General features: G+C 35.5%; 1 protein-coding gene across 3 annotated transcripts in view; it reads right to left on the bottom strand.

Moving 5' to 3' along the window:
• Window positions 1–211: 211 nt before the first annotated feature.
• The window catches only part of Lrrcc1 (leucine rich repeat and coiled-coil centrosomal protein 1), a 40,678-nt gene continuing 27,232 nt past the window's right edge, over window positions 212–13,657 (bottom strand). For all 3 annotated transcript variants that reach the window (XM_045144153.1, XM_004656909.2, XM_045144154.1), the window contains 10 exons: window positions 12,056–12,260; window positions 10,585–10,724; window positions 9,746–9,947; window positions 8,293–8,478; window positions 6,703–6,877; window positions 5,013–5,176; window positions 4,443–4,651; window positions 4,219–4,356; window positions 3,318–3,453; window positions 212–1,368 (listed from right to left, as the gene is read on the bottom strand). In XM_045144153.1, the coding sequence (XP_045000088.1) occupies window positions 1,246–1,368; window positions 3,318–3,453; window positions 4,219–4,356; window positions 4,443–4,651; window positions 5,013–5,176; window positions 6,703–6,877; window positions 8,293–8,478; window positions 9,746–9,947; window positions 10,585–10,724; window positions 12,056–12,260 (1,678 nt within the window). In that variant the 3' untranslated portion in view covers window positions 212–1,245. The remainder of the gene's footprint in view (window positions 1,369–3,317; window positions 3,454–4,218; window positions 4,357–4,442; window positions 4,652–5,012; window positions 5,177–6,702; window positions 6,878–8,292; window positions 8,479–9,745; window positions 9,948–10,584; window positions 10,725–12,055; window positions 12,261–13,657) is intronic.

The following is a 13,657-nucleotide window of genomic DNA, read 5'->3' as shown; positions in this document are numbered from 1 at the left end:
TCATGAGCCCTTATCCTATGCATAAAAGAACGTTAACTGCCCCTTATCATTTGCAGGTCCTGTAAGCACAGCTGTGAGTTTGAATGCAATGGCAATGTCATATCCAGAGAAGAATTTCAGAGCACCCCTCCTCATCCTCTAGCTCTTCAGGAGTACATTCTTGTAGCTTTCCAAAATTTCCCAACTTTGATGAACCAGCCTGAGTGTGAAATCTCTATCATGGATTTTTATTGAAAACTGTTTTTATCTGTAGACATTTAAAATCAAACTTGGGCAGTGTTCAGCTTTTATTTCTCCAGACATTCTTTAGTCCCCCTTCTGAGATACCCATTACATGTGTTGGCATGTCTGATGTTCCACAGACTTCAAGAAGTAGTTCACCTATGACATAGGACCTTATTTTCAGAAGCATTTTAACTTTTTAAAATTTAGTATAATAGTATTGATATTGGTTTAAAAAATATATATATTTTTCCTCTCAGGAGTGTGTCAGGGGGTGTGGATGCCTAACAGATTTCTGATCTGCATAGCACTGTAAGAAATGACAACAGTGAAATACCAATATACAAGCCAATATGAGGTGTTTTTACAGTTAGAAAATTAGAAACTCTTCATATAATAGTGATTAAGAATATAATGAGGGTGGATCAGTGGTTTTCTCTCTTCTGAAAGACAATATTTGAAAAAACCTTAAATGCAGTCTTTAATTAAGTCACATGTATTATATAATAATAAATAAAAGAGGAAATTATTAGCAATGTGCAGAAAGCTGCATGTACTTTTTAAACAATGTCACATCTTATATCATATAGAGTTCAAATACCTTTTGGCTACACCTTATGGTCACTTTAAAAGAAGGAGAGCTACATCAATTAAAGGATAACCTGTAAATATAATAAGTAATGTTAACAACAGTGATTAAAAGTTTTCTCATATAGTCAAATTCTAACCTTCATTTACAAATCTGTATGCAAATGTGTACTTACTGATGAGACATAGAACACAGACAAGAAAATGTGCTTTTAGTCTAGTTATTATGAAGGTTTTTTCTAATATACATAATTACCAATAATTTATTATAAAACCTATATATACAATTAATTAATATCTAGTCAAAAGTCTCTTAAAATATATTCATAATGAAATGTATAGAAAGAGACATTTGTAGTTACTACTATTACAATATTTAATCATTGTTACAGTAGGTCTGCTGGTCCATTTCAATTAAATTCATTCTCAGAAATATCACATTTCCTGTTGAATTTCATTTAAAGCACAAGAAAGTTGCTTTATTTTTTCCTCCATTGCTTTTTTATTTTTGCATGTTTCTTGCAGAAGTTCACGCATTTCTTCTTCAACTTGCTGAACCTAAACCAATGTGTAAATTTTATATTTTAACATCCTAAAAACTGTTATTTTAAAAATACATTTAAAAAAGGTTAACAATGTATTGCATACATTGTTATGCATTTAATATAATAAAGTTGGTAAAACGCAACTTGTTCAAATGCTGAAAGAGAAAACAGTATTTATTCAGATACAAAGTATTTTTATGTAAGTTACCTAATAATTCCTTATAACACTCTTACGAAGTTGTAGCAGTGTATTTCAACTGTATTTTAGAGCTTAGAACATGTGCAATTTCTGTTTCACAGAGAGCAGAAAGATTGTTTTCTGATTTCATCTTTCTGCTGCTTGCTCTACATTTCAATGCTGAGTTAGGTTCAACTTAAAGACCAGTCCCTTACAGATTTTCAAAACTGAAACTCCCCTCCCATGAAATGTTTTCCTTCTGCATTTCTTAAAGTGCTGTTGGTAGCTATATGTAACCATCATTGCAAGATCATTTTGTCACTAATTTTAGCTTGCATTCCTCTAGAACCTTTGGTATTACTGACTTCTGCTTGAAACTCTTTCCTACAATAAGATTTTTGATCTTCAATTTGACTATCTTTTTTTTTCTATGCTGTTTTCTTTACCCTTAATATAGATTTCTTTAGCTCTTTTTCCTTAGAAAAGGATCATTTGTCTTCATTAGTTACCTTTATGTGGCACCACAGAATTCCTATTCCCAAATACCTGGTTAGGTTATTTTAAGCTCTAGCTCTGTTTTGCCAACTCTTTAACAAACTCTTCCCTTTTGATATTATTTTATGTTGTCAGTAGATATAACATTAGACTCAATGTTTTCAGCCAAGAGTCTAACCTTATACTTTTTCCTGAGGCACATGGTAGATACTAAACAAACCACCTGAAATCCCTACTGAATTGAAACGAAAAAGTAAACTTTGGGTGTAATAACTACTAACTTACTGCTAGTCCTTCTGAAAACCTTTTTCCCTTTGCAGAGTCATTACTGAGGATGCTTCATTTTAATTATTTAATTATTCTAGCATTAGAACTATTTTTGTCTTTCACTCTAAGGTAGGTCTTATTTCACCCAGGCTATCCTGGACACTTCTTTGTCCTCCTGAGCGTTGGGATGACAGGCTACAGTCATATACAACAAGCCCTTCCTAATGTTTTATTCTTTTACAGTTACTAATTTCTTTTTCATTTTTGTTTTGCTTTTTTCAAGGTAGTTTCACTGTAGCTCAGGGTGACCTGGCATTCACTATGTAGTCTCAGGGTGGCCTTGAACTCACAGTGATCCTCTTACCTCTGCCTCCCAAGTGCTGGGATTAAAGGTGTGTGCCACCATGCCCAGCTACAGTTACTCATTTCTGAATCTCCAACTTCAGATAACTTAGTTTGTTATTACAACTTAAAAAGTCAAGAAAAATCTGAAGTTCCCACCCATTCTTGAGTGCAGTGGACCTTAACAGGGGGGTCACATCAGAATCATCTGCACCATTTTTAAAACCCCTTGGACCAATCCCAGGTATTCTTCTATGAGCAATATGTATTACTGAAAAGTTATGGTGAGTCTGTGGTGTTTGATTTACCAGCACCCAAATCTCATTCCATTGTCAACACTATCAAGGTAAAGCTTGACTTGAACCCTAATGAATTAGTGAAGTGGTAACTGAGAACGTTCTCCAGGTAGTGATGGTCACATTATAGTCTCCCCTGGCCTGTGACCGAAGGCACTTTCATAAAAGACCTGTGAGAGATCACACAGCAGACACAGAGGATCTAACTTATAATTGTAGTTCACTAGAGCTATTTCCACAAGTGAATTAAGTATTACCTGGCTCCACGACAGCTTGGCCAACATGCTCCACAGTTGCTACTTCTCTCTATAACTTTCTAAGGTCTCATTTACTGAGCTACAAGCATTTAATACTGATTACCAAAGTACATCTTACTTACAGTACCTTTAAGTTTGCAGAATCGATACACTTTTGCTTCTCACATGCTAAGTGTATTATTTCAGCCTGATGAGCTTCAACAATTGCATTGACTTGTTTTTTAAAGGCATCATCCATGTTGTTAAGTTTTTCTACTGCATCCCTTTAAAACAGCAAAAACAAAACACACAAAAATAACCCTTCTCGTATTTACATGTGTACATGTGAAAGATTTGTGTGAATGGGCTTTTTTCTTGGGCAGGGGGAGGGGAGTAGCTGTTTTTATGCCATGTTACTGTACCACTCTGCATCTTGACATGAGAAACAGCCATTAAATCACATTAACTATTTTTTTAATGGCATTTCACTTTTATGGATTATTTTAACCAATATATTTATATACCTTTTAGGTTCAACTCAACAATGGCAACCAGGTACACATTTTCTTTCCTTTATTTAAAAAATAAAGGGCTGGAGAGATGGCTTAGTGGTTAAGGTGCATGCCTGTGAAGCCTAAGGACCCAGTACCTATGTAAAGCGAGATGCACAAGGTGGCACACGCATCTGGAGTTTATTTACAGTCACTAAAGGCCCTGGTGTGTCCACTCTCTTTATCTGTCTCTTTCTCTCTCAAATAAATAAATAAACAAATATTCACACAGTAATTTGTATGTGTCAGGTTCTATTCTGTAAGCACTTATACATCAACTCTAAGGGGGAGAACTATAATCTCTTCAGTTTAGTGATGGTATGAAAATAAAAGTTTTTGGCAATTAAATACATTCTACATGTTTGTGGCATCTTTTTCTTAAGCACCCATTTCAATCTTGTGTACATGTTTAAAGAGATCACAAACCCTTCATGATCCCATTTCAATCTAGTATACATGTATAAAAAGATCACACATCCTTCATGATTTATGGCTTACTTTTGTAGCTCGATACTTTTGTCTCTTTCTGCTTTAAGTTTTCTTTCCTTGTTTTCAAATTTTTCTTTCACTTCCTTGACTTGTGTTTCAAGATGACTGAGAAGTTCTCCTTTATCATGCCATTTCTGATTAAGTGTACTAATAAGAGAAGAAGTAACTTTAAAAGTCAATGAGGTACATGACATTAAACCACATTTTCTTCAGTGGTAACTACTATATACTACCTGTATGCTTTTCTGATTTCTTCAAGTTCTAATTCCTTTGCTTTCAACTGTTGCTTTAGTTTTTCCTTTCTTTCATTGTGTCTTTCCAGTTTTTCAATTACATTATCCAGTTGAGAAGATTTTTCTTCAAGTTGTGCCTGGGTGCATTTTTCTATGTCAGCAATCTTTTCTTGTAATACTTTGATTTGTTCATCTTTTTCTTGTAAACACTTTAAGAAAAAAATTAGGCATTTATTAATTTTAGATGCTACATATTCTGGCAATTAGAAATGGATAAACTCGAATATGATAGTAAACATATAATGGGTTAATATTTCTTGTAATTCCTAGTCATTTACTGGCATTGAATGTTTTGTTATTTTCAAGGCAATAATAAAAGTTACAATAGAGTTTTGTAGTAGCATTGTTAGTAGGTATCAGCACTTTTAAGATCAAAGGAGAAATACTGTAACAGAAAATATATGCGTGACTTATGTTTTGAAGTCCTATAGCAGCTAAGAATCACAAAGATATATTACTATTCTCAAACCTGCAATTTGTTCTTTCCCCAAAAGAAAATGTTAAACTTACATTTTTTAATTTTCTAATGGTTTCAGTTTGGTCTTCTATGATTTTGCTCTTTATTCTTAATGTATCACTATTACTTTCATTGGCTTTTCTAAGAGATTCATTCTCTCTACATAAACTTTCAACTTGGGCCTCTAATTTTCCACGATTTTGGGCTAGAGATGACCCTAGAAAACAAACACTATTGGTTAAAGACAATATATGTTAAAGGTTTTGTTTTTGAAAATTTAACCTAACCAAAAATAGTGAATAAAAAGGAGTAAAAACTCAAAGCATATAGTAATACAATATAAGTAGGAGAGAGGAGTCAACATAAACTTTCTAAATATTTGAGCTATATAAAAACTGAAAAATTATGAGTAAAACCAAATATAATCATATTAAAATTGCTATGGTATAAATGAGTATTGCTCCATTTAGAACAACATCTAGCTACTCCTAACTTCTAAGTGTGAATGTCAAGATACAGTATATTATTTCCTGTTCTACAGACTGGAAAAGAAATAAAATTGCGAATTTTCCTATATATAGTGCTTTTTATTCATGCACTATTGCACATCTATCCATGCATTCATGCTAATGCAGTTATATTGTGAATATTCATTTTCAATGCTTTTTATCATAATAAAGTTTTACATAGGTATTTTATTTCTAAACATTTTAAATTTCAAAATGGATTACACAATATTACATGAATATGTACAATTTTTATTTTTATATTTCAGTCAGTCAAAAATAAATTCCAATAAAAAAATTTTAAAGTATCAAGCTATAATGCTTTTTTTAAAAAAAAAATTACAGTGGGGTCTTACTATGTTGCCAGGCTGGTCTTCAGTGATCCTTCTGGCTCAGATTCCTGAGCAGCAGCCTCTCAACTGCTACAACTTGTTAATAGGTGTAGCAATTTTCCACTCACTGAAAGGCTTACACTGTGGCTGGCTGGCAAAGGCCCACTTAATCCTTATAGAAAAGTATCATTTTTTTTTGGCGGGGGGGCATTTTTAGGCAATTAAGCTCTTTCTGGGAGTTGCTTTATTTAGTTTTGGACATAGGGTCTCACTCCATAGCCCATGTTGCCCTGAATTCACTATGTAGATCAGGCTGGCCACAAACTCTTGGTAATCCACTTGTCTCAGCCTTCTGAAAGCAAGGATTGTAGATGTGAGCTACCACACCAGGCAAGGCCTTTTTCTTTTCATTATATAGATACATTGGGTTTTTTTTTTTCTTATTTTAATTTTATTTATGTATTTGAGAAAGAGAAAGGGAGAATGGCACTCCAGGGCCTCCAGCTACTGCAACTGAACTCCAGACACATATGATACCTTGTACATGTGGCTCATGTGGCTCCTGGGGAATTGAACCTGGACCGTTTAGTTTTGCAGGCAAGTGCCTTAACTGATAAACCATCTCCTCAGCCTGCATTAGTCTTTTTTTTAAATTTAATTTTTTTTTAGAGAGAGCGAGAGAGAGACAGAGTGAGAGAGAGGGCCTCAGCCACTGCAACCTAACTCCAAAAGCATGTGCCACCTGGTGGGCATGTGCGAACTTGTGCTTGCCTCACCTTTTGTGCCTCTTACACACTGGTCCTTAGGCTTCACAGGCAAGCGCCTTAATCGCTAAGCCATCTCTCCAGCCCTGCATTGGTCTTTTAACAAAGGCTATTACTTATTTGAGAATTTAAGAATTTTACCCTGTTGTGCCAATTCATGTCCCCAAACTTTTCTTTCTGTCCGTAAGCCATAAATCAGTGATTCCTTGGCTGCTAACTCAGAAATAAGCTGGGTTTTTTCATGCTTGAGGAGTTCTATTTGAATGCTCTTCTGCTTGTCATCTTCAATCAAAATTTCAAGAGTGTTGATTTGATTCTGTATATCCCCAAATTAAGAAAAAGTAATTGTTACATTTAATTATAACTATATACTATAATTGCTTATATTAAAAAAATGCTTCATTTTTGTTTTTTATCTATAAGAAGAGGACAACCTCACTCTCCATTGGAGAATCTGTTCTTTTTCATAGGTAGTGAGACCAGAGGAGATAAACTACCCCTTGCATTTCAGCCAAATCACAGCTGAAACCACAGAGGAATTGGGGAGATGAGCAAGAGTTCTGCTACAGTGCTAAACCTGATAATTAGCACCAGGGTGAAGGAGACAGACCCTGAGGATACACAACACCTACCAAAGCAGAGATCCAGAGAATCCTATGAGCTTATCACTGAAGTAGACTTAAAACTTACCCACTATGGCTCAGGGAATTTTGTGGAAGAGGGGTGGAAAGACTGTAAGAGCAACAGGTTGAGACATCACACCTAGAGGCATTCTCTCCCCCCTAAAATAACTGACTGCTGCTCCAACAATGCATAACCCACAACCATATAGGGAGTACCTGCAATCCCACAGAAGAGGTTCCCCAACAAAATGGGAGTAGGGAAGAGGGAAAAGAGGGTACCAACACATGTTGAATTCATATGAAATATGTTGTTAATAATAATAAAATATAAAATGTTACCAAATTTTATACCACAAGTTTTAGATTTATGAAGATATAGCCTATAAAGTCAACTACTAAGAGGCTACTACTTTAAAGCCTCTGAATTTTATCCTAAAATTTTAAAACCTGTACTTGTCAAAATTTCTCATGAATTATTTATAACAGCAGTCTACAAGTTACTTCTCAGAAGTTGTGTCCTTGGATAACACTGTACTTATTTTTAAGGGACAATACCAATAAAGACATTAATTTAAAATTTATCATAAATAATTACATCTAAAACCACCTCTACCATCCATAATTAATCAGAAGTCTAAGTGGTATCTCTCAAACATAAGCATCTTTTGAATAACATTTTCCCAAATTTTGTTGCATCATTCTTTAACTGGTACTTACTTAGTATGTTTTTTAAAAATGAATTTGCTTATTTTACTTAAATTTTTTGTTTTTTTGAGGTAGGGTCTCACTCTAGCCCAGGCTGACCTGGAATTCACGATGTAGTCTCAGGGTGGCCTCGAGCTCACGGTGATCCTCCTACCTCTGCCTCCCAAGTGCTGGGATTAAAGGCATGGGCCACCACACCCGGCTCTTTACTTAAATATTTTAAGGCAAGCAATACCATTTATGAAATCATAACTTTTATTCCATTAGTTGTACCTTTCCAGTAAGCATCACTATAACTCATATTATCTACAAGTTCATTTTGTTTCCTTCCTAAAATCAGTAATAACATACTTGCGTGCAGACTATGAAAATTTTAAAAGAAATATATATTGCAAAGTCTTACTTGTAAATTTGCTGCTGCTTCCTGTTTCAACTTGGAAACTTCTGCGAGTTTGTTTTTTTGTTCTTTTACCATACAGGTCAGATCTTTAATTAAAGAGGAAGATTCATTTTCTTTTCGTTGAGCCCAGATTAAAGCGTGTTTGCTCTTGGCTAACTCAGTTGCAACATTTTCAAAACCATCTTGAACCTATATTTCAAAACCACACCAGAAATAGCAGTTTCCTAAATAATTAGTAATTATTTGTTTCTAACAACAGTTTACATTTTGCAGTTTTATAATTTGAGTTTAAGGAAAAAATTAAATTCAGAGGCAGTTTGTCTCAATCTCTAATATCCTGATGATGAAACACAGGTCCAGTGAGGTTGTTACTTATTTGTCCAAAGTTACCCAGGAAATTAATTAGTGGATAGAAAATCAGAATTCATTCATGTGATGATGCACTGAGCATTACAGACCAAAGGACAAAACAGATTAATCACTGTCTCTGTAAAGGCTACATGCTAGTGGGCAGAAGATGACATTACAATAATAACCAACCATGTATTGAATTAGATCATAGCACAGGTTTGAGTGAAAAAAGTTAGAGGGATTTGAAATATAGGAGAGTTAGGTTCAATTTTAAATTGTATAATTATTGGAGGGTAATACTGGAGCAATGACTAGCAGGAGGTGAGGAAAGAATGTATTTGCAGGAATTGTTATAGGCTGGTGAAACACTTGAATGGATGTTGAAGGGATAGTATTGGAGGGGTATGAAGGGAGGTGACAGGAAATAAGGTAACAGGGCTAGAAATAGAGGGTCTTTTCTTGAGTAAAACGGAAGGACAGTATTTGGGGAGTTGTATCACAAGATCTAGCTTACATTTTAATAGAATACTGCATATGCTGATTTATGAGTGACAGAAAAGATAGAAACTATGTCCTTAATAGGCAAGAGACAGTACATGGTGTGACCGGTCTCATTAGCAAGAATGCTTGCCTAGAATAGGATGCCAAACCATTTCTGTAAAAAGCCAGACAGTAAACTGTTCTACATTTCAGGACAAGTCACATGGTCTGTACTGCAAATACCCAATTCTGTTTCTGTAATGCAAAACCATTCACAGATAATATATAAACAAATGAGCATGGCTCATTCCCAATAAAACTTTATTAATAAAATAAAGCACCATATTTGGCCCAAAGACAGGTTTTAGCTCTGCTAGTCTCTGATGCAAAACAACCAGAGAAAGTTCAGTTTTCCCAATTCATATTCCAGTTTTCTCTTTCCTTCACCATTTATTACTCTTAGATAGCTTTTATAAGAACAATGAAGAGTAGCTATTATTCATGTAGGAAACTGAAGGAATAAGATTTTATGCAATATGCTTAAGATTATACAGCTAATATATAAGTAAAGCTATACTTCTAAAATGGAGTACTGTTCAATAAAGAGCTATATACTAATTCTTACATCTTTAAATCTTCTGGCTTCAACAGTCAAAGCGATGCGAAATTCATTTTCTAAATCCAAATATTGCTGGTTTAAGACATCAATCTTTTCTTGGTATTCTTTGATTTCTTGCTCATGCTTCCTTTCTTCCTTGGCTATTTCCTTAGCTAATGCTTCCTGGAACTCAGCATCACTGAGAAACTCCCTAGTTTCCATTTCTTTCCTGGAATGAAAAATAAAGCATGCTGTTCATTTAAACAAAAGAAGAAATTTAAAGCTCTTTAAATAGCTTTTAGCATTACATATTTAATTAGGTTAATGAAGGATTAGTTGCCTACTGTGAAACAGAAATCATATACACTACAGAAAAAGGTAATAGGCTACTGCTACAGAGCAATGAGCAGTACTAGGTAATAAGTCTTTACCTGAAGGTCAATTAAAACAGCTCTCACTATACACACTAATTAATACTGATTCAGCTTGGACAAATGCAAAAATAACTTTACTGATATAAGCTTCTTCCTTACATGATAATAATAAAATCACCTGCATGTTTTGTATCTACTAGTTCTGCCTTAAGGATGGGGTCGAGAGCCTAAACACGGTATTGTCCAATAGTCAAGCAATGGAATGTAAGCAGAAGCTATCTTTTTCTACTTTTCTTTCTTTCCCTTTTTCTTTAGGAAGGGTTTCACTGTAGCCCAGGTTGACCTAGAGCTTACTCTGACCCAGGCTGACATCTAACTCCCAATGATTCTCTTACCTCAGCCTCCCAAATGAGGGGATTGCAGGCTTGAGCCACCACCTCTTGCCTTTTTTCTATTTTGAGTATCAGTATTTTCCTGTTACATTTGACCCACCTGTGTTCCTGTGCCTTCATTGCCAGAAGTTCATGGAGCTGCTGCACTTGTTGCTTTTCTTGGTGAAGGGAATTGCGCAACAAATTTATTTCTCTATCAGCAGCTGAAGCTTTGAGTTCCACCTCCTGGATAAGTCTCATCTGAGTAAAGTACACAATCAGAGTACTCAGATAACATTCCTTCCTGCTTCCATTTTAATGCCAGTTCCTGTAAGTGCCACCTAATACATGAACTAGTGGCTAAGCCAAAATTTAAACTCAATGAATTAAAGCAATACTGCTCTTACTGCTACCTTGACAACCAGCCGTAGGGTAATGGTGACAGACACAAAGATTAATCAAAACCTATGAAAGCAGAAATCCAGAAACTACACAATACTCAACACTAAATCACACTGCCAAGAGGCCTGTCATGGCTCAGGGAACATTGCAGAAGATGGGATAGAAAGACTGTAAGAGCTAGAGCTAAGTCACCATCCTCTTCTACCCCATAGGGACTGACTGAGGCCTTCATGACCACATAGAGATTACCATAACCCCATGGAGGATGGCCCACAGGGCAACAGGAGTTGGGTAAGAAACAGAAGTAAATAACCTATTGTTATATATATATATATATATATATATGTATATATATATGTGTGTGTGTGTGTATGTATGTGTGCGTGTGTATATATATATATATGTATGTGTATATATATATTCATATATATTAAAAACAGTATTTTTGTCACATAAGTCATTGGCATTACAGATTTTGACAAGGATTCCGTTCAGAAAGCATGAAAATAGAATTTATTCATGTACCTACATCCTAAAACTAGCTCTTTGGGCTGGAGTGATGGCTTAGCAGTTAAGCACTTGCTTGTGAAGCCTAAGGACCCCAGTTCAAGGCTCCATTCCCCAGGACCCACATAAGCCAGGTGCACAAGCATCTGGAGTTCATTTGCAGTGGCTAAAGGCCCTGGCACACCCATTCTCTCTCTCTCTGTCTCTTTCTCTGTTGCTCTCAAATAAATAAATAAAAATGAACAAAAAACTAGCTCTTTGAAAATATGATCCTACCTACCTGTCATATTTCCACAAACTCTTGTAATTGGTTTGGGTAAGTGCTAATAATCTTGATTTAGTTACAATCCCATTGGCTACATGATTCTTATATTTAAACTATGTGTGTGTGTGTGTGTGTGTGTGTGTGTGTGTGTGTATAAAATTTTGGTTTTTTGAGGTAGGGTCTCACTCTAGCCTAGGCTGACCTGGAATTCACTCTGTATTCTCAGGCAATCCGCCTACCTCTACCTACTGAGTGCTGAGATTAAAGGTGTGCACCACCACACCTGGCTTAAACTAAAATAATTTAAATTTTGCATACAGTCTCATGTATTTTGAGTTTACTGAGGTATAACTTGTTTCCAGTAGAAGCTGTAAGTTTGTGTTAATCTGCATCATTGACAGACTGAGACAGAGAATACCTGTGCCTGCTGCTGCTGTGCTTTCTGCCTCTCCATCTTTTCTAATGTTTTTTCCAGGGTTCTCAGGTGTCTAATATGATCTTCCTGTTGATCTCTTGCTTTTATTAATTCAATAGTTAGTTTTTTAATTTCATTTTGAAGTCTGTGAACCATAATTTCAAGTTGAACCTTGGAATTTCTTTCTTTAAAAATAACGTCTTTTAGTCTAAAATAGAAATCATGTATGTGGTGGTCAGTACATTATACAGACAAAATAGGTAGTAATTGTAGCTCATAACAAAGCTTACAGTAGAGATCAAAATCTAAATGACATCTTTCTCCCATCCCTAAAACCAAATGTGCCCAAAGGGAAAATATAAATTAGTGACACTTTGTCTTACATGAGTTTTACTATTTAATAGCAAAACTTTACTAAGCACCTAGCTTGATTCAGCCATTGGTTTATTTGTGAACTATTTATGAAAGACATGCGATGAGTAAGATAAGAGCCTGTGCCATGAAAAAACTCAGTAATGTTGGGTATGGTGGTACACACCTTTAATCCCAGCACTTGGGAAGCAGAGGTAGGAGAATTGCCACGAGTTTGAGGCCACCCTGAGACTACGTAGTGAATTCCAGGTCAGCCTGAGATGGAGTGAGTCCCAACCTCAAAAAAACAAAACAAAACAAACAAACACAAACAAAAAAACCCAGAAGAAGCAAACACAGATGAGTAGCTATCAGCCAGTCAACTTTAACTTCCCTGTGCCTTCCCCAGATCAAAATATGGATCCCAGCTTTGTGTGCGTTAGAATCTTTTGATTACAGCTGAAGACTCTTAACTAATTTAAGCAAAAGAGATAATTTACTGACCTGTATAACCAAACTTAGAAAAAGAATGGGTGATACTCTAAAGGCACCACTCAAGAATAACACTGGGACTCTTACAGACTGGTTTCAGAGTTTCCTACTCTAAGTATCTTTACATCTGGAGTATTGAGGGAAGGGGGTTTGTGATGGTTAATCTCTTGGTTGTCAAACTGTCAGGACTTAGAATTAACATGAAAACTATCTCTGGTCATGTCTGTGCAAACTTTTTAGATTAGATTACTTCAAGTGGGAGGAATCACCTGTGGGTGGCACCATGCCATGGGCTGGGTTCCTAGACTGTACAAAAAGGAGAAAGCTAGCTGAGGATTCATAGAGCTCTATGGCTGTGACAATGTGATGACAGTTTCCTATTCCTGTCATGTTTTCTCTACCATAATGAACTCTACCCTCAAACTGTAGACTAAAATCAATATGTCTCTTCCCCACGCTGCTTCTGGTTGCTTATTTTAGTCCAGCAATGAGGAAATGGATGATATAGAACTAAGGGAGGAAGCCTACAAACATATCTGGGTTCATAATCTACTAGCTAAACAAGGAAGATCTTTCTCTAATCAACTTACAAGAGTAACAGAAATGGCTTAGTCCAATAACTAGTCACTGTAGCCATGGGCTAATGCATTATGTTTAGGTAGCCTGAGTGAGCAGTCCATGCCTTCATTAAACACTATAGGTAGCAAAATGATTGATAGAAAACAAGTTTAGTATTTGGAAAGCCATGTGAAGGAATTGTTT

Source organism: Jaculus jaculus, chromosome 2 (genome assembly GCF_020740685.1).
Source record: "Jaculus jaculus isolate mJacJac1 chromosome 2, mJacJac1.mat.Y.cur, whole genome shotgun sequence".
NCBI classification, from domain to species: domain Eukaryota; kingdom Metazoa; phylum Chordata; class Mammalia; order Rodentia; family Dipodidae; genus Jaculus; species Jaculus jaculus.
This window is presented reverse-complemented; position numbering and strand designations above follow the sequence as displayed.